This window comes from Trematomus bernacchii, unplaced genomic scaffold (assembly GCF_902827165.1).
Source record: "Trematomus bernacchii unplaced genomic scaffold, fTreBer1.1, whole genome shotgun sequence".
NCBI classification, from domain to species: Eukaryota; Metazoa; Chordata; class Actinopteri; order Perciformes; family Nototheniidae; genus Trematomus; species Trematomus bernacchii.
This window is the reverse complement of record NW_022987790.1, coordinates 1,155,513-1,181,459: the sequence shown is the minus strand read 5'-3', so window position 1 is coordinate 1,181,459 and position 25,947 is coordinate 1,155,513. Positions and strand designations below refer to the sequence as shown.

At 40.6% G+C, this 25,947-nt stretch overlaps 1 protein-coding gene across 1 annotated transcript in view; it reads left to right on the top strand.

Moving 5' to 3' along the window:
- The window catches only part of LOC117497652 (glutamate receptor ionotropic, delta-1-like), a 224,509-nt gene that overhangs the window by 104,568 nt on the left and 93,994 nt on the right, over positions 1-25,947 (top strand). Inside the window, exon 3 of the mRNA XM_034149650.1 lies at positions 25,533-25,586. Coding sequence (XP_034005541.1) covers positions 25,533-25,586 — 54 coding nt within the window. The remainder of the gene's footprint in view (positions 1-25,532; positions 25,587-25,947) is intronic.

Here is a 25,947-nt window from a genome sequence, read left to right as displayed (position 1 = left end):
TGCACCACCAATTATTTAGCAAAATATAGTTGTAATACAATGAAAAAGCTCTGGTAGGGAGCGGGATATTCCCCCAAATAAATCATGAATTTCTGAGTCTATCGTTGTTAATTTATCTAACATTTTAAAGGAAAAAACATGGATTTTATGATGTAGATTCTCACCAGTGAGCCTGAATCAGTACTTCAGCAGAAATTAGGCACCGGGTGGATGTTTTCTTTGTCAATGTTGACTTCTACTAGAAACACACGTATTGTTTTTTGAGATAAATCCAATTAGTTTGATGTTTTGTTTCAATTAAAATCGTTACCCCAGTGTTTCAAACTGAGTGAAAGATGCATTAAATTGTACTGGAACATCACTTTGTAGAGGACAGTTATATCTCGTTGTTTCAAGTGATTCTTACTTCAATATTTTGCAAATACAGAAATGAAAAAGGCTCGAAAAACGTGTTTGATTTGAACATAGCTTCATATTCATCTGTATTCTGGCGCGTAAACACTCAAACACAGACCCTCATTGACTGGTCTTTTTCTGCCCCTCTTTATCCTCATTATCTCGCTCACACACACTCACACACACTCTCACACACTCAGATGGCGTCCAGTTGGAGCGGAGCGGCCATTTTGGCTCTGCCGGGGGAATCAATGGCCCATTCTGCCTCTGGACATATTGTGCTGGAGAGCTAATCAGCCACACAGGCCCCTTAATGGAGGCACCACACACACACACACACACACACACACACACACACACACACACACACACACACACACACACACACACACACACACACACACACACACACACACACACACACACACACACACACACACACACACACACACACACACACACACACACACACACACACATACATATTCAAACAGTATCCCAGGGAGATGCCCGCCTCAGTGAAAGGAGTAAAAAGTGAGCGAGGCTGCATTTCTCCACTGGAACATGGCGTTGAATACAAATGTGCACGGAGTCCCTGCAGTTGCATCACAGGTTTCCTAGCAACAACGTGCAGCTTTTAACACACCGGAGGACGGTCCGTGCACGTCTCGTCTCTTTTTTTTCTGTAAAGCCTCGCATTCACAGCCGATAGCGAAACGTCCAATTTCCAGGAGAGACACATATAGAGGGTTTAAAGGGAATAAAGGGAAAAGGCAGTGGGAGGCAGATCTGAGCCGAGAACATTTCAGTGTCCTACTTAACGCTACAGGTGTGTGTTTGTATGCAGATCACATGGAGAGGGATGCACAGAGTGTGTGTGTGTGTGTGTGTGTGTGTGTCATGTATTGAATCCTGCCTCAGGCGTTTGAATGCAATGTGTATCCAAACGGCACACAGTGTCCTCCTGTACTCGTGGGGACTGTGAGTGATTGACATCTTAGGTTTTGACGTTAATCACATTTTTTAAATATATTTTCTGACGTATGTTCAGGTGCAATAGGACGAGTAAAGCTCAGGCACAGCTCAGAGGTCCTTCAGGTGAAATGCAGTAGAGGTATCACTTAGTATGTGTTTGTGTATTTACGGTAAACTAAAGTGGTTTAAAAAGTGAACACACAGATGAGTGTGTTAGTGAGGGCGCAGTGTCATATGTCGTGCAAACAGTCACCTGTAACTAATAATGTGTGTCGTGTAACTACCTGTAGCTCAATAATAATAAGTTGTGTGTGTTTGCTGAACGTCGTCAGTCAGTGTGTTAAAGTAACAGACTTTTTGATATGAGAGTTTAATTCATGCTTTATATTGGAAGGTTTTTAAGTACAATAATATATTTAAATGTATTTATTGAAACTTATCCATTTAACTAAAGCACTGATAGACTTAAAATGTATTTAACACATGTTTGAGAGTGCCCAAAAGACGCTATTGAGCACTCGATTGGATTATTTATTAATTTATAATGCATTATAGCTCCTGGAAAAACGAATCAAAACGGTATTGAAATGCAAAAAGAGGTCAGATTGTATAGAAGTCTACGAGAAAATCCCTACTTCTCCATTGGTTAATTCTCTTTTTGAACATGTTCCTGATGAGTTTATGGTCTTAATATCTAGTTTAAAGTCTGAATCATTTTCCTTTTTAATCAACAAGTTTTTTATTCAGAGGAGCACAAACATAGAAATCAATTTAACCTCAAGGACAACCAATCCAAAAAACCTTGACTTACAGTAATCAGAACACTATTCAAAGTTATATTTCCTTATTTTTCAACACATGCTCACTTTATATCACGGTCTACATCCACTAAAGTGTCTCTATACTTTCCAAAAAGCACTCTCAATATTTATTAAATGTCCTCATAGTTCAATAACGTCCCCACATTTACTGTATAAAGTGGTCCTTATAGCTGTTCACACACTGTCCATCAGCACACACACAACTCACTGCGTCATATATTTCAAAAGCATGAAGGCCGTGATGTGAGCAGTGTGTGGGCATTTTCCCATCAGGCCTTGGGAATAAATGGCTTTTGCAGAAAACACACACACACACACACACACACACACACACACACACACACACACACACACACACACACACACACACACACACACACTTATGAATCCATCAGTGCTCTTTGGAGGCCACCAAATGGACATGTTCTGTGTTTGCTCTGGAGAGTTTCTGTACATTTCTGTTACAGCAACATGAACAAAAGGACCATGTTTCCCTCGATCCCTTATAGTCTCCTGAGCTTCTTCCCTAACGCACATTTCTCACCTCTAATGGAGCCGCTGGTCTTCATGCACCAGCCTCTCATTGGTGGAAAGTAACTCAATGCATCTACCCTGCAGTGCTGTTGAGATATTTTACATCTCAAAAAGCAATATGTGTCTCTTTCCAATAGTTGCTTGTTTTACAGGCATGAGTGAAATGTCTCACCTTAGACTCCTCTAGCTAGATGACAGAAGCTCTGAGATGATCAAAATAATCTCATCTGCACTAAGATTTATTAGCCTTTTGTGTATTTTGCTAAAATGTCTCAGTAGTTTCCTTTAACCGCTGCTCTCTGTACTTTTGATCAAACAAGCAGGAAGAAATAGTGACTTTTTGGGTCTATTTTCAGTGGCGGATTAATCTCTATTTGGTCCTTCACTGACTATCTGTTGCAGCAGTGAGGTGTGTGTGGGATTGAGTACAAATAAACAAAAAAATGTGTTTCTTTAAGAAATAAAAAGTAGATGAATCAGGCTTTCATACACACATGACACTTTATGGGAAGTCAGATGGCATACAAGTCTAAGAAACGTTTTGGTTTATAGTTTGCTTATCACATATCATTTGAGTCTTTAAATAGTCGGCTGGCTTTATTTTGTATTTGACATATTTTACCAAACAAACAGAAAGAAATTAGGGACTATTTTCAGCTGCAGATTTGTTGTTTTAATGACGATCTGTTGCAGCAGTTCGAGTGTGTGGGAGTGACTCAAAATAAACCTGAATGTGTGTGTGTGAGATTGAGTAAAACAAATCAAAACATGGTGTTTCTTTAGGAAAGAAGAAGTCATTATCTTATCAAATATCATTATCTTTAAATAGCCGGCTGGTTTTATTATGGATTGACAAAATAATCAAATACTAATAACTAATGTCTTTTCTTTAAGAAGTTTCTCTCTGTATATTTTACCAAACAAACAGCTAGAAATGTGGCTTTTTTTGGGACTATTTTCAGCGGCGGATTAGCCCACATATGTTGTTTTACTGACTATCTGTTGCAGCAGTGAGGTGTGTGTGGGAGTGACTCAAAACCAACCATAATGACCAAAGACGCTATTAAGCACTCGATTGGATTATAAATGAATTTATAAGAAATAAATGCATTATAGCTAAAACATGTAAACAAGAATAGTATCCTTAAACGGCCAGGAAACACAAATACAAATCAGATTGTATAGAAGTCTACGAGAAAATCCCATAAATATCTAGTTTAAAGTCTGACTCATTTTTAATGCATCAACATATAATGTATTGACGTATTTTACCAAACAAACAGAAGGAATTCTTGCTTTTTTTGGGACTATTTTCAGCGGCAGATTAGCCCACATATGTTGTTTTACTGACTATCTGTTGCAGCAGTGAGGTGTGTGGGATTGACTCAAAACCAACCATAATGTGTGTGTCTTTAGGAAAGTAGATCAATCCGTCTTTCAAACACACACAACACGTTTTGGGAAGTCAGCATAAAAGTGTTTTATTATGTATTGAAGTATTTTACTAAGCAAACAGAAGGAAATGTTGCTTTTTTGAGACTATTTTAATGACTATTTGTTGCAGCTGTAAGTGTGTGTGGGAGTGACTCAAAATAAACCTAAACATGTGTGTGTGGGATTGAGTAAAACAAAACATGGTGTTTCTTTAGGAAAGAAGAAGTCATTATCTTATCACATATCATTACCTTTAAATAGTCGGCTGGTTTTATTATGTATTGACAAAAGAATCAAATAATAATAACTAATTTCCTTTAAGAAGCTTCTCTCTGTATTTTTTACAAACAACAGAAGGAAATGTGGCTTTTTTGGGACTATTTTCAGTCCACATTTGTAGTTTTACTGACTATCTGTTGCAGCACTAAGTGTGTGTGGGATTGACTCAAACCCAACCAGAATATGTGTGTCTTTTGCCCAGAAGTCCGCCTGTCTTCCCCCGTTTGGTCCCATCTGCATGTTATAATTGAGGTGGCGAGCCTCCTCTGTCAGTTCCAGTCTGTGTGTGTTTTCTCGTGGTCATTATGCAGCACCTCACTCTGTATGCAAACGAGATGAGACTCCTGCAGACGGATCAATAACTCCAACGATCCCCGCCATGTCTGTCTGAGATGTTTGAGATGTTTGGTAATGACCCTCGCTATGAATAAACCCGGCTGATGAATGCAGAAGTGGCTTCAGGGGGGTTGTGATTGGCCTCAGAGGAGCTTGGGATTCAAGCGGGGAATTTATTTCAGTCCCACTGGTTCATTTTCAATTCAGCAACAAGTTAGTTTACTTTGAATATATCAAATATCAAAGTGCAGAAAGGAGTCAGATTGTATAGAAGTCTACGAGGAAATTACCCTAAATGTTGATTATTTGGTAATTAATTTGCATTTAAAGGCAGCAACAAGTTAGTTTACTTTGAGAGAAAAACAAATTGAAAACAAAAAGTATATCAAAGTGCAGAAAGGAGTAAAATTGCATAGAAGTCTACGAGAAAATGACCCTTAACCTGTTAGAGCCCAAGCCTGTTTTTCAGGTTTCAGGCTCGAAAATGACATGCCCAGAACAAATGACTATAACTTAACTTCTAAAAGGGTTAAATTAATAATCTTTTTTCTCAAAGCAAGGTTACATCTGTGAGATGGATGTAGAAGTGTCAGAATCAATATAGATGTTTCTGTGTCAGAGTGAATTCAGATGGAACATAGTAAAAAAGTGTAAATTCTTACCTCCGCCTAAATAAAAACCATTACTTATAGTGAAAACTACCCTTGAATGATGGGTTAGTAGCCTAAAAGCTTTAGGAATCCAAAGTATAATTAAGCAATAGCTCACGACAGGCCGTGGTATATGGCCATTATATCACAGTTAAGGGGCGTGGTTCGGCCCGACGCGAAGCTAGCAGTTTGCTTTTTTGCCCAACTGTATACTGTTTTTCTCAGACGCGGAGGGATACTGACTTGTTGTGAAAAGTAACTTACAATTCTACCCGTGGTATACGCTCAGTATATCACGGCTAAGAACCAATCAGATTGCTTGATTTGACTTGTCCGTTTTATAACATATAATAAGTACCCTGTATCAAGATTGAGGCAAAACAAGTGAAAATTGACCTTTTTAGAGATATTTAGGGAAAAAAAGTCCAGGCGGAATAAGCTGTGGGCACATTTGGTAATTATTTTGAGATGCATTTGTCCATTTTAAGGCAGCAACAGGTACATTTACTTTGAGAGAAAAACAAATCCAAACAAAAAGTATATCGAAGTCGAAAGAAGACAAAAAAGAAGTCCCTAAATGTTGATTATTTGGTAATTAATTTGCATTAAGTTAGTTTACTTTCAAAGATAAACACATCCAAAACAAAGTGCAGATATAAGTCGGATTGTATAGAAGTCTATGAGGAAATGACCCTAAACGTTGAGTATTTGGTAATTATGTTCAGTCCCTCTGGTTCATTTCAATGCAGCAACAAGTTAGTTGACTTTCTGTCTTCTAGTTTACTTGACTTGTGGTTGCATATGTTTTGACTTCTGCATACTTTTTCATGCTAAGTTTTTAACTGATTTTGTTGAAGGTATTTGGGCTATTATTCACATAAATGTAAAAAAAATGACTCAAAAAAAAAAAAAATCCGTACAATAAAGTGCAGATATAAGTCGGATTGTATAGAAGTCTACGAGAAAATTACCCTAAATGTTGATTATTTGGTAATTATTTTGCATTTAAAGGCAGCAACAAGTTAGTTTACTTTGAGAGAAAAACAAATCCAAAACGAAAAGTATATCAAAGTGCAAAAAGAAGTCCGATTGTATAGAAGTCTACGAGAAAATGACCCTAAATGTTGATTATTTGGAAATAATTTTGAGTTGCATTTGTCCATTTTAATGCAGGAACCAGTTAGTCTAGTTTATTTTCTTGTGTGTTGTTGGTTATTTGGTTGCTTACAGGTAGGTGTAAAGTTCTGCAGAATCTTAAATGCAACATTTTCCATTAACGTTTGTTGAAATAATAATCTATAAGAGACAGTTGTGTGCAATTCCCAACCTTGTACAGTATAGGCCGTTTGAGATTCTTTGATGTAAAACAAAGTGTCCATACTCTACTATAGCTGAGAGAACAACAAAAAATAGTATCCTTAAAAAGCGAGGGTAAAAAAAATCCCAAACAAAAGTACATTAAAGTGCAAAACAATTGTGTAGAGGTCTATGAGAAAATGACCCCACGTGTTGATTAGTTAGGGATTGTTTTGAGTCCAACTTGTTCATTTTAATGTAAGAACCAGTTTGTTTATTATCTTTTCTTGTGTGTTTCTGGTTTATTGCTTTTCACGGATCATTAACGTGTATGTGTTGAGTTATTTTATATTGTATAGAAGTCTATGAGGAAATGACACCACTTCTCACTTGGGTAATTAACTAATTGAACATTTCCCTGATGAGTTAGCGGTCTCAATCTCTCGTGGTTTTCGTATTTTGAGTCCAAATGGTCCATTTTATTGCAGAAACAAGTAACTGTATTCATGTTTCTTGTGTGTTTTGGGTTACTTGGGTTATATTCACAAAAACTTGAAATGTAAAGCTGTTCTGCAGAGTCATTCATGCAGAGGTGGAGAGCTTTTTATTTGGTGACGTTTGTTGAAATGATGATAAACGACCTATATAGAGAAAGATTACCTCAATTCCCATCCTCTATTTAGGCCAGGTGCCGGAGAACACATGATAAATGAAAACAGTCTGCACACACTGCTGCAGGGATTATTCCATTTAGCACAAGAGCAGTGATGATGGGTGGTGATCAGGTCTAGTTCTTCCACACCAAACTAAGAAAACCCTTTCTAAAAAAACACTTGCAAAAGTAGTTTTATTACAAGGCTTTATACAACACGGAAAAAGTATAAAGACGTCCTTTTGTATAGAAGTCTATGAGATAATTACTCTACTTCTCACTATATGTATTACCTATTACCTCAGTAGACATTTCCCGAAGAGTTTGTGGTCTTTAAAGTGGACCTATCATGCTATATTTGAATAATATAGTGTAGGGCCATACCTATATAAGGCATATTTATACTTTTTTTTTTTCAAAATACCAAACAGATCATGCATTTTAGCCATGCCTCATTTTGCTCAATTTGACCATTTCTAGCTCTGTTTTAGCAAGGGCTGATTCAGTGAGAACAGCACCACCTACAGGCCTGGCATATGTACTACAGCGTCTCCAGCGCTTTCGAACGGCAATGGCCGTGGCTGTCTCCTCCTGATTGGTGGAGTTGGCCCAATAGCCGTAGCGCCACCGTCCTGACGTCAGGACAGTGTTCAAATCTGGATCAGTTTTTATCAGATCCGTTGCAGCCTCTTTTTTAGAGATTTGGGTATGGAGGAAAATAGAGAGGGTTGTTTTCTGACACTTGGTGAGTTCCCTGGAACACCGGGGACACATATTCATGTATAAAAGACGTACCAAAGTGCATTTTGCATGATAGGTCCCCTTTAAATAAAGTATGGTTTAATTCAGATTAAAATAGATATAATATTTGAGTGAATTTCGTCCTTGTACCTCCACTGAGATGCTTATTTTTCCAGTTTGGTTCGTCAGTATGTTTAGTTGGTATGTTTAGACATACTGTCCCAATCGTCATGACACTTAGTAGAAAGGTGAGGCATAGACTAAGGAAGAGTCCATTAGAAGTGGATCTGAAATAATTAACCTGTAACAAACATTACTTTCCTTTGCGATGAGAGGTAATTTGTGGATGTCTTCGCTCTTACGTTCCCTTCTAGTTCGGTGTCCAGCTTCTGTCACAATGATGTAGACAAAGCCAGTTGTTATTCACCTTCTCTAACAGCTTTACACAAAGTCAAAGGAGAAATGTCCTTCCCTGTAATCAACCATGGACATTCTGCCAGGAAGCCACGAGTGTTCATCCATCACTCAGAGCATCACAATTAACCGCAGGTCGGAGGTCAAGTGGGAGAAAACGTGTGAAGGGCGGAAAAAAACGAGTTTTCTTGTTTTTCTACAGTCCTGTTTCTGTCTATTCCTCGGTATTGTACGTCAATATGTCCCCAATAGAAAAGGTACAAATCTGATTTAGTTTAAGATGAGATAAACCTTTAATTATCCCAGCAGGTGTCAAAGTATCACAGAATACACATGTCAATAACAGCATAAATAAAAATAACAATTGATTGAGCGATTTGGTAAAACACTGAATATCAGCCTTTGTTTATTTCTAGGGAGCTTTTGAGCAGAGAGGCAATTTTGAGACAATCTGTTGAAAGCAATGCATGCTGGGACACGGCAAAAACAAATTGAAGATGCATGAGTCAGAGTCCCTTTGTATAATTAGACTGCAGCTTAATTGGGAAAATGTAATCGTTTGTAGTTGAAATGATAACGATCTTGTTTAAAGACGGTACCTCATTTTACGGATATCTAGAAAATCCAAAAGGCTCCTTCACCATCGCTCTCAGTCCATCTCTCACACACACACATACACACACACACACACACGCACGCACGCACGCACGCACGCACGCACGCACGCACGCACGCACGCACGCACGCACGCACACACACACACACACACACACACAGACACACAGACACATACACACACACACGCACAGACACACACACACAGACACACAGACACATACACACACACACACACACACGCACGCACAGACACGCACGCACACACACACAGACACACACACACGCACGCACACACAGACACACACGCACGCGCACACACACACAGACACACAGACACACACACAGACACACAGACACACACACACACACAGAAACACATACACACAGACACACACACACAGACACACACACACACAGAAACACATACACACACACACACACACGCACACACAGACACACACGCACGCACAGACACGCACAGACACACAGACACGCACGCACATACACACGCACGGACACACACACACACACACACACACGGACGCACAGACACACAGACACACAGACACACAGACACACAGACACACACACACACACACACACACACACACACACACACTCTTCCTCAGATGTAATGAACTGCCAGGCCCCTCTCCAGTCCTTATTATCATGCAGCCAGACACCTTCACCTGCTCTTTAAAATGGACACTTCAGTACCTCTTCAATCTCTATCTCCATTCTCTGACGCGCTCTCTGCCAGACGCTGTAATGGAAGAAGGGACGAGTGGTTTGGAGGAAAATAAAGAAGTAAAAGGAGGCGATGGAGGGGAGAGATGGAAAGTCATTGATGGTGCAGAAAAGCAAACGGACCATCAAAGAAATAATAATAAAAGCATGTTAAGAAAAGCTGTAATTATCCTCTATACGAGGGAATGTAGTGGACTTTCTACTTCTTACACTTTGAACACAAATACCTGTACTTTCTACTTCTTACATGTTGAACCCAAATACCTGTACTTTCTACTTCTTACATGTTGAACACAAATACCTGTACTTTCTACTTCTCACATGTTGAACACAAATACCTGTACTTTCTACTTCTTACATGTTGAACACAAATACCTGTACTTTCTACTTCTTACATGTTGAACTCAAATACCTGTACTTTCTACTTCTTACATGTTGAACACAAATACCTGTACTTTCTACTTCTTACATGTTGAACTCAAATACCTGTACTTTCTACTTCTTACATGTTGAACTCAAATACCTGTACTTTCTACTTCTTACATGTTGAACACAAATACCTGTACTTTCTACTTCTTACATGTTGAACCCAAATACCTGTACTTTCTACTTCTTACATGTTGAACCCAAATACCTGTACTTTCTACTTCTCTCATTTCCCAAACAGGCTGGTTCCTTTAGTTTGAATGTGTGTTTGGTGGCGTGATCATTATTATTTAGAGTCATTGCGTGCCTATTGATTTGAACACGATCCGTGTATCCATCATTTCCTGGTCTTCTCTAAAGAAGAGGGACCAATGAAAACGTTGTCATGTTGCCGTTGTTCAGCATGGAAACATTCATTAGCTAACAATGACATTATTGTTCTATTAATATAAAGGGAGGTCAGGTACTCTTTAAAACAGATGCTAGTTATGGGTACTTTTTACTGAAGTACATTTCAAAGCCCTCTTTACTTTGACTTGAGTAAAGAAGTTTAGTCAGTACTTCTACTTTCACCAGAGTATCTTTAAACACGAGTATCTGTACTTCTACTTGAGTAAAGGATGTGTGTACTTTTGCCATCTCTGAACATATTTTAGCCCTGACGAGTTTCAGAGAGAGAGCTGCAACATCTCAGTCACCGTGACGTTCATGAAATCCATAAAATAATAATAAAAGCATGTTGAGAAAAGCTGTAATTATCCTCTATATATACGGGGGATGTATTGCACACACATCCTTTTTCAGCCCTGATGTATTTTAGAGAGAGCGGCAACATGTCAGTCCCCGTGACGTTCATAAAATCCATTTCAGGAAGAGAGTCAGAGCAGGAGAGGGAAAGGCAATTTTCTCACTGACTTATCACATGAATCAATGTCAGCGGGGTATGAAGTAACAAAAGCTTGACTGACGCTCGCAGTAACAGGTGGTTCCAGAACAATCAATACTGGAGGAAAACAGACCGTGGACTGAGACTAAGAGCTGGACTTAGTCAGCGTGGAGTCTCTGATCGCTCTGCTGACGGCAGATCTCTGACTTCCTCATCTCTATCATGGTTTTATACAGTATGTCATAATCCTTGTTTCCAACCATCATCATCTGTGTGTTCTTGTTTTTGACCGGCTTGGCTTTGGCCATTTTAGTTTTTCAGTATTGTACATTGCATCTTTATATTCAGTCGTCCACGTCTTTGTTTTTGGCCGTCGCCATCTTGATATTTGGCTTTCTCTGGGTGTTTCTCAATGTCGAGTAAAGCTGCTTCAGAGCCACTATTTCAAGCATGCTACGTCATCGAGTGCCGCCGAAGTACTGTTCCAATCTCCAGCATACTTGGAAATCTACCGAGCCCGGCGTACTCCGTTTGGAGAAATATCGAGGCTGCACATGAGTAGACTCCGGGGTCTTAAAATCCCCACAATGCTTTGCGCACGGACCAATTTCCCCAAATCTGTGGCGGAAGATGTAAGAGGCGGGGCCTCTCATATGACGCACACCTGCACACTTGCTAGCCTGTTCCACTCTTTGTTTTCCAAATGTCAGGAAGTATTCTTGCCTCGCTTCTGAAGCAAGATGCTCGGCAGACATGTGCTACCAAGCAAGCGTACTCCACATTGAGAAACACCCTCTATCTTGGTTTTTGTAAAGTATGTCCCTGTGGTTTTTAGCCGTCATCATCCGTGTTGTTGTTTTTGACCAGCTTGGCTTTGGCTATTGCCCTTTTAGTTTACAAACTGTACGTTGCCATCTTTATATTCCGCCGTCCACATCTTGGTTGATTGGAGGTAACCATCTTTTCGCCATCTTGGTTTCTGGACATAACAGTCTTTGTATTCGGCCGTCCCCATCTTGATATTTGTCTGTCTCTCTCTTGGTTTTTCTACACTATGTCACCATCTCTGTTTCTAGCCGTCATCATCCATGTGTTGTTGTTTTTGACCAGCTTGGCTTTGGCTATTGCCCTTTTAGTTTTGAACTAACTTTGTACATGGCAATCTTTATATTCCGCCGTCCACATCTTTGTATTCGGCCATCCCCATCTTGATATCTGGCTGTCTCTTTCTTGGTTTTCAAACAGTGTGTCTCCATCCAAGTTTAAGGACGTCTTAGTTTTGGGCCATAGCCATCTTTGTTTTGGTATTGTAAGTTGCCCTCTTTGTATTTAGCAGTCAACAGCTTGTTATTAGACCATTTTTTTGTCATCATTCATGTTTTTTTGGTGTTTTTTGGACTTTACACCATCCTTGTTTCTCGATGTCCCTATCCGGGTTTTTGTTTGTCTCTATCTACGTTTTTGGAGGTTACAATCCTTGTTTATGGACATAGACATGTTGGTTTCATAAATTCCCCTATCTTGGCTAGAGTCGGGACATTTGTCATAGACCTCTATACAATCAGATGTATCTTTGCAAACAGCTTCCACTTTGAAACATGATACAGAATTTGAAGGAAACAATCTGTTGAGTTCTCCTCTAAAGAAAGATATAATCAGTTTTAAAACACCACTTTTTTCCCCGTATCACAACAATGAGTGTGACATTTATCTCCTGGAACAAAAGCCTTCTGTTTTTAGGAAGCAAACTTTCCCGACAGGAGATATATTATAAAAAGACGAGATGATTACAGCCCTGAAATAAAGACGACGTGTGTGAAGACAATTAGAGGGTGAGGAGGAAGGAGTGTGTGGAGGCAGAAGTGTTTACAGAGTGTGTGTGTGTGTGTGTGTGTGTGTGAGTCATTACATGCCTGTGTGCTCATGTAGTTTATCTGCCTGTCAGCCCAAATATAGCGCCATGTTTTGGTGTGATTACGTCGCCTCCTCTCCTGTTAAAGGTCACTGTCATAAAGAAGCATACGGCGGCCATGTTGCTCGTATTTACGCCCTGAAATGTCCAAACGTTGTGACATTCGGGAACGTTTTCAGAGGGAAAAGTTTGATCTGAGAGCTTTTAAAGATCAGCTTCAGTTAACGGCTTTTCTTTTCTTTTAAAAAATAATAATGTTAAAGTTGCTAAGTAAAGGGTCGGCTAATTTTAACGTTTAAAAAGTGATTAGATTTGAGATTAAAGGCGTCATGACTCATAGGATCGCCGTGAGCACATTGTTAGAGGAAAGTGGATTTTATAATCAGAGTGGAAACCGTGTGGGAGGAATATCTGATTTAATCATTTTAGAAAGGTTTTTAAAAAAGCCAAAAGTTCAAGAGACGCACTTTTCTCACAAAAACGAGTCTAGAGCTGAGAGAATGAGTTTTTAATTGATCCTGTTTATGTGGTTCTTTGTATTTGGCAAGATATTTTAAATGAATAAAATGTGTTTTTACCTTAAGCACTTGAACGCACCAACAGAGAGAATTCTGGGTAATTTCCCTGCTTGCAGATGCGCTCCAGCATTTATTTTAAGACTCTCAAAGTTTCACTCCCTGAATCTCACACACACACACACACACACACACACACAGACACACCGACACACACACACACACACACACACACACACACACACACACACACACACACACACACACACACACACACACACACACGTCTCTTTTCTGCAGGGGATCCATACATCTGATGTTTTCTGCTCGTCTCAGTTTCTCGACAAGTTACAGAAAACCGAGGAGCGTTGCCATGCCGACAAACCAGCGGCTAACAGGGTCTCCCGGGGAGTTCTGCAGGGGCCGTACGCACAAACACAACACAATGAATTATCCTGAAAAGGCTGCAGAACTTAAAAATCCTGCGTCGGAGAAAGGCATCTTATTTGTGTTTATTGACTTAGATTGTCAAGTTTCAACACTTACAAAACACAAAGGAACATTTCTAGTATGTCTAAGATCCCAACAAAATGTTTTTACTTTAAAGAATGTATTAAATAATAGGAACAAATGTTTAATAAACTTCCCAAAACCCCTGGGTTCTTTAGGGTGACTTCCAGTGAGAGACAGCACGATAAATATGAACACAGATGTTCATGCAGCATTTCTCCTTCTTCTTTTATTCTCTGCAACTTCATTCAAAGCTTCTTCTGCACGTTCTCTCTCTCTCTCTCTCTCTCTCTCTCTCTCTCTCTCTCTCTCTCTCTCTCTCTCTCTCTCTCTCTCTCTCTCTCTCTCTCTCTTTTGGTTCTTATATTCAGTTTACTGCCTTTTTACAAAATCCAAAGATGAAATGAAAGAGAGAAATGTCCTGCAGGATGTTTATGTTCCCGAGAGGAGTCGCCCACACACTCTCACATCTGAGAGGCGCTTTATCATTTCAATGAAGGAGGTATCTCGCTGTGGAGAGTCTGTGCAATGTGACAAACTGCATATCAGCTAAAAAACACCTTTTTTTCTTCAGTGGTCAAATGCATCTCCTTCTTTTTGCATGTTCTCTTTAGTTATTGACTTCATTTGTCTATAAATGAGTGTTTTTCACAAATCAAGTGTTTTGGACACCAAATCAAAATATAATTATAAACATGCCTTAAAGTGGACCTATCATGCTATATTTGAATAATATAGTGTAGGACCATACCTATATAAGGCATATTTATACTTTTTTTTTTTCAAAATACCAAACAGATCATGCATTTTAGCCATGCCTCATTTTGCTCAATTTGACCATTTATAGCTCTGTTTTTGCAAGAGCTGATTCTGTGAGAACAGCACCATCTACAGGCCTGGCATATGTACTACAGCGTCTCCAGCGCTTTCGAACGGCAATGGCCGTGGCTGTCTCCTCCTGATTGGTGGAGTTGGCCCAATAGCCGTAGCGCCACCGTCCTGACGTCAGGACAGTGTTCAAATCTGGATCAGTTTTTATCAGATCCGTTGCAGCCCCTTTTTTAGAGATTTGGGTATGGAGGAAAATAGAGAGGGTTGTGTTTTCTGACACTTGGTGAGTTCCCTGGAACACCGGGGACACATATTCATGTAGAAAAGACGTACACAAGTGCATTTTGCATGATAGGTCCCCTTTAAAGTACAAATAATGAAAATGGAAGTATAATTAAAACAAAACAATATGCATATTAATCTAAAAGCTGCAGATCATCTCAAACATTTGTTGTTATTTGCGTTAGTTCTTTAAATCTGTATTTGTTTGTGTGTAAACAGTGACTGGATGCATGAGGTGATCTGTGGAGCTTTTTTAAAGATTTCCAGTAAAGAAACGTGTTGTTTACGACCTCCATCGTGCATGCCTTTATCCAGATATCGGTCAGGGAGATATTGATTATTCTATTGATCGGTTTATCATGTCCTGCAGCCTCCCAGCATGCAGTGGGTGTAAGTGTTGTTTAATTTAACACATATAACTAATAAGAGAGGATTCATCATTGATCCAAGAAACAGTTGAATAGCAGCAATAATGACACAGAGATCAATGAGGTGTTCACACTCTGTGACACTTTGATTTGATATCTTTGTGTACACTCTCTCTCCACGCTGCTGTCACGCTGATCAGAGAGGCATTACTCTCAGACACGCTGAAGCAGGAAGAGGGTGAAGGGAAACTCACTTCTATATTTGGTGTAATAATATATATTTATTACCAAGCACGAGCTCAATTAAGAAACTTCATCTGGAAGATCTTATATTTTTCTTTGTGATTTAGCATCCCTAAAGTTACACACTGCACCTACATATCCTACATATAGATGTGCATTTGTTACGATAACTTTTGATCAAAAACTTGCGAGAGGTTAGCATGCTAATGGAGCAAGTGCAACAAGACAATTAACTTTCTGGTCGTTAGGAAACTCTGCAGATATTTGTGAATTAAAGAAACCATGAGAGAAACCAGTTCAACATTTTCTCCATCTTATGATCCTGTTTTCTTATAATCATTTACATAGTTTGTGTCTTGGAGAAATAAAGCCTTACAAACTGCCTTCATTATATCGTACCTGCTAACCAAAGCTACATAAGCCGCGTTCACACCGGAGTACTTTTCACCGTACTTTTCGCGTTTAGTTCCGTTAGTACCTCTTATGTCGCGTTCACACCAAAAAGAGCACTTCATCTCGGGAACTTTTACCCCCATTTTTAGTGCCTGCTGAGAGATGGTACTTTCCTGGGGGAAAAAAGTGCCCCAGTTCTGATTGGCTGGGCGAATTGCAAAACCACGCCCCGTACAACTCTGAAATGTTTTGTAGAGCCGCCATTTTATTATCCTGGCATTAGCATTATTAGCATTAGCATTCACCCAGCGCACAAACGCAGAGAGACTAACTTATGGCAACACAAAACAAAACATGGGAGCGGTGGAGATGAGGAGGTGTCGGCGTTCTGGCGATTTACTCGGAAGGCTTCAGTAGAAGCTGCTGGGAGTCCCAGCAGCTTCGACTGAAGCCAGTCCCCAACTCCGGGGACTTCTGGCCGGGGACTCCGGGTGGCAGTATACGCCGTGAAGTTGTTTGCTGCCAGTAAACCCAAAGCAGAAGAAGACGAAGTGACGTCAGCGGCTCATTTGCGTAATCTTCCCTCAGGGAAAAGTACTCCGGTGTGAACGCGATCTGTACTAAATGCCCTGGGGTCATAAGTGCCGGGGCTCTGAGTGCCGGCACTAAATACGGCAAAGTACTTGGTGTGAATGCGGCTATTGATACTAGCACCATTATCCCTTCACAAGGTTACACTACAAAAACTCTCTGTGTCTAACATCTAGTCAGAATATGTCTCTCCTCCTGATATAAGACATCATCACTTCAGAAGTAACACTGCAGAGAGATATCGGATCTTGTTTTTAGACAATGCATCATCTTGTTAAGTCAAAACATCTTATTATGAGTTGTATCTCAGATGAAACACATATTTATTGGAAAATCACCAACTAACATCAGAAAACTGAGCATTATATTCACAACACAACATCTCCTGATTCTGGTCAAATAGAGTTCAGAATGAGTTCTCCAGCTAATTACAAGATGTGATTTATCTAAATATCCCTTCTTATTTCTAGAGATCTTACCAAGCAAATGTTCACTTGTTCTATTGGCAGATTTTGGACTTATTTCAAGTGAAAACAGCTTGATTTCATTATTGTTTAACTTGTTTTTGGAGCAGCATTTTTCCCGGTGTAGTTGCATGATGTCGCTTTAAGAAGCTGTTTTAAAAAGCTTTAATCCGTCCTCAGATTTCCTCTCGTCTTCTGTCTTCTAGTGAATCAGTTCTCTGTCTCCACTCAGTTCTTTCTTATCATCTGAGTCCAGACACATCTCTCTTCAGATCCTTCCTCCAGCTCTTCCCGAGGCGTTTTCGGGGAAACATATTCCCGTCAACGTGTTCTCGGATCGCCTCGGGGTTCTTTCAGATGGAAATGACCTGGATATTTCCACAGGGAGAAACCAGGAGACATCGATATCAGAAAGACTTCTTTATGACATGAAGAAGCTGCTATTCTTTACACATCTAGCTTGCAGAAGATGCACTTCAGTTCTCCTCATGCTACTTTGATTTGATTAGATTTATTTCGAATGTGTAAAACAATAATAAAAACATTTAACATTATTATACAATACAAACTTAAGGAGTGTTAAATTATTATTCAAAAATATTACTCACTCTAAATGATATATAAACAAATGATCTACCTCATTACACATCTTAAAAGGGATGGGAAGAAGTTTACACTTATTTAATACCTTCTCCCAAAAACTACATTATTAACATTTATATATATATTTTTTTTTTTTCCCTAAATAAATACATTTGTTATTGAAAAACAAACAATAAACAAACAAATACATAAAACAATAAATAAATAAACAAACAAATACATAACAGAGGTAAATGATAAACTTCTACTTCTGGTGTTTCCACGCGTTGTTCTTTTTATTCTAGTCGTGTTTCCTCTTCAAAGTTCACAGAGAATCAGAAGCTCACCTGCACTTTCTCTTATTTGAAGTGTTCTGTTCAAAAGGTGCTTTTTCCAGAGGGAATCTGAAATGAGGGTTTCAAGCCAGAATACTAAGAAGTGTATCGGACCTTTCAGCCCCGATGAGAGCCATATTTCTCTAACCCTGACTCTATGATAACCATTAGCTTTTAACCTACGGTCCGTCCACACGGCAGCGTCGCGCGCTTCAACGGAGACGCTTCCCATTGAATGGGGTGACGTCACGCTTTGCAGAACTGCATTGTGGTTCCGTCGCTCCGTTGCTCGCTTCGAAAGTGGAGAAAAGTTCAACTTTTCAAGCGTCGACTGAAGCGTCAGCCAATCAAATCGCGTGCTTGTGTGTCCGGGGCGGGAGATTCATGTGATTGGTTGTTGGTCGCACGCCAGACACGCCCACCGGCAAGCTGCAACGCGACGCTGCCGTGTGGACGCACCGTTAATGATTCAAACTTAAAAAAGACGTGTTGGGCTTCATAAAAATGAGAAGTAAAAACACCTGCAAAGAAATAATGTTTTTATGTAACAAAATAATATTAATGTAGGAAAAATATAAAGAAATGTATAATTAATTATTCAATACATTTAAAAAATTGCCAAAGATTGACATACTACATTGAAATGATATGACCTGTTCTTATACGTTATACATATAATGTATATAATAATATATAAAAAGAGCTGATCTGCATATCGAGTACTTGATGATACCTCTGTATTTCTACTAGAGTAACATTTTTAATTCAGCACTTTTACTTATATTGTCTTATTTAAACATCATTGTATTTCTACTTATGGGGACCTATCATGCAAAATGCACTTGTGTACGTCTTTTCTACATGAATATGTGTCCCCGGTGTTCCAGGGAACTCACCAAGTGTCAGAAAACACAACCCTCTCTATTTTCCTCCATACCCAAATCTCTAAAAAAGGGGCTGCAACGGATCTGATAAAAACTGATCCAGATTTGAACACTGTCCTGACGTCAGGACGGTGGCGCTACGGCTATTGGGCCAACTCCACCAATCAGGAGGAGACAGCCACGGCCATTGCCGTTCGAAAGCGCTGGAGACGCTGTAGTACATATGCCAGGCCTGTAGATGGTGCTGTTCTACCCTTACAAACACAGAGCTAAAAAATGTCAAATTGAGCAAAATGAGGCATGGCTAAAATGCATGATCTGTTTGGTATTTTGCAAAAGAAAAAGTATAAATGTGCCTTATATAGGTATGGTCCTACACTATATTATTATAATATAGCATGATAGGTCCACTTTAAGGCAAATTCAGACTCATTTAATTGTGTCGCAGTTACAGATCCTACATGGATTTAAGTAAAGGGTACTTCTTCCACCACTGCCCAAGGGATAGCTGTGACTTGAATTTAACCAATTGGAGAACTCATATTTCTGATTGTTCATGAATGCAGCATGTAGCTTTGGTTATCAGTGAGCACAGAGGAACACATTTTCTTTGTGACGGACAAATCTGAAGAAATGGACTTTGTTCCGAGTCTTAATTTTGTCCGTTTTAGCAAAAACTCCTGAAATCTGGAGCGCTAACGTCCGCTAACATGTGAAGTGTCCCCTAAAGCTCAATAACGTATATTTGTGTACATTACCTTCTTAAGATAAAGACTGGAAACTGGAGCTATTGAATCAAACTCTTTTGATTCACACAGCCTCTCTATGGTCACAGACGTCATTATAACAATGTGTGTTCATAATGTTGGATTCAAAATATCACAAAAGGAGTCTGTGTTTTCAGAGGAAGTCTCTCTCTGTGTTTTGAGATTGCACACACTCCTGATGTTGCTTCACACAGGGTGTAAAGTAGAGTTGCAGTCATAAAATATATTCCATTTATATATTTTACATCTGCAGGAAATAACAAGGTCCATAAGTTCTGCTAGTTGTGTCTGAACACACTCAATACGTGTTGATTCTCTTATTTTCTTGTAAGGATTTGTTCCTGTCTCCTGCTCCTCACACACACACACACACACACACACACACACTGATCATTAAAAGCAACAATACACATGTTCGTGCCTGCAGGGCGGACATATAATTGTTAAATAAAACCAATGTCTCTGCCCACAGAAGCAGAACATCAACCAGAAGGAAATGGAGCTGCATGATAATGTTATTTAAAATTACACGAGAGCTCTGTCTCGAGAGTGTGTGTGTGATGCGGCTTTCACACCGGCGCTTTTCACTTTCTAGCTCCTCGCGAGAGCTTTTCTGGTTCAGCTCCCGTTTCCCTTTTCAGCTCCCGCTCTGTTCACACTGCCCAGAGCTGCCGCTGCTGCGTCATGACGTCACAGTTTACGTCGCTGATTTTCTCCCACAACAACAACGGGCCGGGGACTGCGTCGGGTCGTGTTGCTTTTAATCATACGAAGCCAGATTAAATTAAATAACGACTTCTCCAACCTTATACTTTTCTCCAGAGTGCCGTGGTTCATTGTTTATTAATGTGTTTCAGCGGCATTTACCGACCGCTGCAGTGCTGGCTGCACTTCCACGGGAGTTTATTCTCCCGTTAGCTCCGGGTTAGCTCACACGGCTCTAAAGTATTCACTGTCTGACTGTCACACAAGCAGCTGATACATATCCCCAGTTCCCCTTAAGTGAATGTGTGTCAGTCTGAATTGACGCTGTTTGGCATCACAACGCTGTTATGGAAGTTTCTCTGGTATAACATGGGTGATGTTAGCATAGCAACCGAAGCTAAACTGACTACTTGCTAAGGCCGTTTTCTACAGGCAACATTTTACCCGGCGTATTTTTCATTATGATTCTACTTCTGATAGTCGGACATGACAACCTGTACAGCCCATGTATCTCCACAATGATCAATAACAGCGAACGGATGGTCAAAGTAAGGTTTCCTGCACGCCTCGACGTAAGAGACGTAAGCGACGCCGCGTCATAGCTCCGAAGCTCTTGCCTCTGGACCGACAATTTTTTGGAGCTGGAAGTGAACCGCATTCCGGAGCTATGACGCGCCGCCGCTGCGGTGTGAACAGGAAAAACCGGCGCTTTTCAGGCTCTAGCTCCCAGCAGGAGCTGGAAAAGCGCCGGTGTGAAAGGGGCATGTGTGTGTGGTGTGTGTGTGTGTGTGTGTGTGTGTTGTGTGTGTGTGTGTTGTGTGTGTGTGTGTGTGTGTGTGTGTTGTGTGTGTGTGTGTTGTGGTGTGTGTGTGTGTGTGTGTGTAGTGTGTGTGTGTGTGTGTGTGTGTGTGTGTGTGTGTGTGTGTGTGTGTGCGTGCGTGTCTGTGTGTGTGTGTGTGTGTTCCTGCAGTTAGGTTATGATGACAGGTGTAAGATATCCAAGAAGAAGAAGAAAACATGTGAAGTTTGTTAGCAGAGCGATGCGGTGGCCTTAACACTGAGTTAACGTGTGTGTGTGTGTGTGTGTGTGTGTGTGTGTGTGTGTGTGTGTGTGTGTGTGTGTGTGTACCATATGTTCCCTGCTGTCTGTTCTCATACATCTTGTTTAATTGTTGTTGTCTCCACACAGCTTCAGATGATGATGAGTTGATGAGTTACGTTGTTAATTTCAGCTCCACATGCTTCACACACACATGTTCACACACACATGTTCACACACACATGTTCACACACACATGTTCACACACACACATGTTCACACACACACATGTTCACACACACACATGTTCACACACACATGCTTCACACACACATGTTCACACACACATGTTCACACACACATGCTTCACACACACATGTTCACACACACACATGTTCACACACACATGTTCACACACACATGTTCACACACACATGTTCACACACACATGTTCACACACACACATGTTCACACACACATGTTCACACACACATGTTCACACACACATGTTCACACACACATGTATCATGATTTAGAAACGTGGACACACAGGCGGAGAACATTAAAGCTGATTGTTTTAAATAAACATGAATCCAGGATTGTTTTCTTCCCATGAAAGCGCCCAGCAGCTGCTCTGTAGTTTCTGATGGAACTCGTTAACACTCACACTTTGATTAAAGCCTGTTGGGTTGATCAATGACCTTTGACTTGTTCTGTCAACAGTGAATATATTTATAATTTGAAGGAAGGAGTGTGGCCTGATATACAGTACTGTACAATCGATTGTCATTATGTGTCTCTCTGTAGTCCTTTAGTGTCTCTTTGTAGTCCTTTAGTGTCTCTTTGTAGTCCTCTAGTGTCTCTCTGTAGTCCTTCAGTGTCTCTCTGTAGTCCTTTAGTGTCTCTCTGTAGTCCTTTAGTGTCTCTCTGTAGTCCTTTAGTGTCTCTTTGTAGTCCTTTAGTGTCTCTTTGTAGTCCTCTAGTGTCTCTCTGTAGTCCTTTAGTGTCTCTCTGTAGTCCTTTAGTGTCTCTCTGTAGTCCTTTAGTGTCTCTCTGTAGTTCTTTAGTGTCTCTCTGTAGTCCTTTAGTGTCTCTCTGTAGTCCTTTAGTGTCTCTCTGTAGTCCTTTAGTGTCTCTCTGTAGTCCTTTAGTGTCTCTCTGTAGTCCTCTAGTGTCTCTCTGTAGTCCTTTAGTGTCTCTCTGTAGTCCTTTAGTGTCTCTCTGTAGTCCTTTAGTGTCTCTCTGTAGTCCTTTAGTGTCTCTTTGTAGTCCTCTAGTGTCTCTCTGTAGTCCTTTAGTGTCTCTCTGTAGTCCTTTAGTGTCTCTCTGTAGTCCTTCAGTGTCTCTTTGTAGTCCTTCAGTGTCTCTCTGTAGTCCTTCAGTGTCTCTTTGTAGTCCTTTAGTGTCTCTCTGTAGTCCTTTAGTGTCTCTCTGTAGTCCTTTAGTGTCTCTCTGTAGTCCTCTAGTGTCTCTCTGTAGTCCTTTAGTGTCTCTCTGTAGTCCTTTAGTGTCTCTCTGTAGTCCTTTAGTGTCTCTCTGTAGTCCTCTAGTGTCTCTTTGTAGTCCTCTAGTGTCTCTCTGTAGTCCTTCAGTGTCTCTTTGTAGTCCTTTAGTGTCTCTCTGTAGTCCTTTAGTGTCTCTCTGTAGTCCTTTAGTGTCTCTCTGTAGTCCTCTAGTGTCTCTCTGTAGTCCTTTAGTGTCTCTCTGTAGTCCTTTAGTGTCTCTCTGTAGTCCTTTAGTGTCTCTCTGTAGTCCTCTAGTGTCTCTCTGTAGTCCTTTAGTGTCTCTCTGTAGTCCTTTAGTGTCTCTCTGTAGTCCTTTAGTGTCTCTTTGTAGTCCTCTAGTGTCTCTTTGTAGTCCTTTAGTGTCTCTCTGTAGTCCTCTAGTGTCTCTCTGTAGTCCTTTAGTGTCTCTCTGTAGTCCTCTAGTGTCTCTCTGTAGTCCTCTAGTGTCTCTCTGTAGTCCTCTAGTGTCTCTCTGTAGTCCTCTAGTGTCTCTCTGTAGTCCTTTAGTGTCTCTCTGTAGTCCTTTAGTGTCTCTCTGTAGTCCTCTAGTGTCTCTCTGTAGTCCTTTAGTGTCTCTCTGTAGTCCTCTAGTGTCTCTCTGTAGTCCTTTAGTGTCTCTTTGTAGTCCTTTAGTGTCTCTCTGTAGTCCTCTAGTGTCTCTCTGTAGTCCTTTAATGTCTCTCTGTAGTCCTCTAGTGTCTCTCTGTAGTCCTCTAGTGTCTCTCTGTAGTCCTCTAGTGTCTCTTTGTAGTCCTTTAGTGTCTCTCTGTAGTCCTCTAGTGTCTCTCTGTAGTCCTCTAGTGTCTCTCTGTAGTCCTTTAGTGTCTCTCTGTAGTCCTTTAGTGTCTCTCTGTAGTCCTTTAGTGTCTCTCTGTAGTCCTTTAGTGTCTCTCTGTAGTCCTTTAGTGTCTCTCTGTAGTCCTTTAGTGTCTCTTTGTAGTCCTTTAGTGTCTCTCTGTAGTCCTCTAGTGTCTCTCTGTAGTCCTTTAGTGTCTCTCTGTAGTCCTCTAGTGTCTCTCTGTAGTCCTTTAGTGTCTCTCTGTAGTCCTTTAGTGTCTCTCTGTAGTCCTTTAGTGTCTCTCTGTAGTCCTTTAGTGTCTCTCTGTAGTCCTTTAGTGTCTCTCTGTAGTCCTCTAGTGTCTCTCTGTAGTCCTTTAGTGTCTCTCTGTAGTCCTCTAGTGTCTCTCTGTAGTCCTCTAGTGTCTCTTTGTAGTCCTCTAGTGTCTCTCTGTAGTCCTCTAGTGTCTCTCTGTAGTCCTCTAGTGTCTCTCTGTAGTCCTTTAGTGTCTCTTTGTAGTCCTTTAGTGTCTCTTTGTAGTCCTTTAGTGTCTCTCTGTAGTCCTTTAGTGTCTCTCTGTAGTCCTCTAGTGTCTCTCTGTAGTCCTCTAGTGTCTCTCTGTAGTCCTCTAGTGTCTCTTTGTAGTCCTCTAGTGTCTCTCTGTAGTCCTCTAGTGTCTCTCTGTAGTCCTCTAGTGTCTCTCTGTAGTCCTTTAGTGTCTCTTTGTAGTCCTTTAGTGTCTCTTTGTAGTCCTTTAGTGTCTCTCTGTAGTCCTTTAGTGTCTCTCTGTAGTCCTCTAGTGTCTCTCTGTAGTCCTCTAGTGTCTCTCTGTAGTCCTCTAGTGTCTCTTTGTAGTCCTTTAGTGTCTCTCTGTAGTCCTCTAGTGTCTCTCTGTAGTCCTCTAGTGTCTCTCTGTAGTCCTTTAGTGTCTCTCTGTAGTCCTTTAGTGTCTCTCTGTAGCTGCTTTTTGTCTCTTTGTTGTAAAGTATTGTCTCATGTCTGTTTTTGTCTTCATTGTGTTTCTCTGTGCAGTTTCTCTCTGTCACTGTTTTGCATATCTGTTGTTGTGTTGGCCTCCTAAAACTCTTTAAAGTCAAAACGTCTCTTATACTTCGTCTCCTATCATCAATATTCATCATGATGGCTTCCCGTTGTCCAGTCTCCTCTCAGTTTGTGTGGAGAATAAAGCGTTGAACGTGCGATCTTGTATCATCTGTCCAGCGCTGCATGTTATTAGTATCATCTGTCTACGGCAGACGAGCCTCGGGCGCTTTATGAGTGCAGAAAGCTTTTGTTGCTCGACATGTTGGCGGGACGACCGATCACAGGAACAGCTTGTTTTTCAGGGAGGTGAACTTTTCAAACCCTCGTCAGACAAAGAGACGAAGCAGCAAATACTTCATCATGTTCTGAGAGTAAACGATCTGCAGAGCGTCTCATTAACCCTTATGAAACCAACCTGGCCTCTTTGGAGTCCTTCAGCGTCAGACAAAGAGGAAACACGAGAGGGAACAAAGAGTCGAAGCAGCAAACACCAAATCATGTTCTGAGAGTAAACGATCTGCAGAGCGTCTTATTAACCTGTCTGTCTCTCTGTCTCTCTGTCTGTCTGTCTCTCTGCAGGCGGTGGAGACCAACCTGGCCTCCAAAGACAGTCACTGGGTGTTCGTGAATGAGGTAAGACAGCATGTGTCAAATATGAAGCTGATTGTCCTATTTTAATTGTGATTTCGACCAATAAGGCTGATAGAAGTCTCATGTTATTTTTTTTTATTTTGCAGCTAAAAAAGCCTTTGTAAAGACAGTAACAACCTTACAACTTCAGACTTCTATCAATAAGTCGGCCTAATGGTTAACCAATGTTTTTATATCATGAAAATCACTAATGCTGCGTTCACACCGGACGCGATGCGATGTTTGGGGGCGGCGCGATTACATGTAAAGTCAATGCAGAGACGCGGACAGACGCGAATTCGCTCCGACGGTGAGCATGAAGCGGTGGACGCGAATGCCGCGGCGCGATTGAGGCGACAACCGC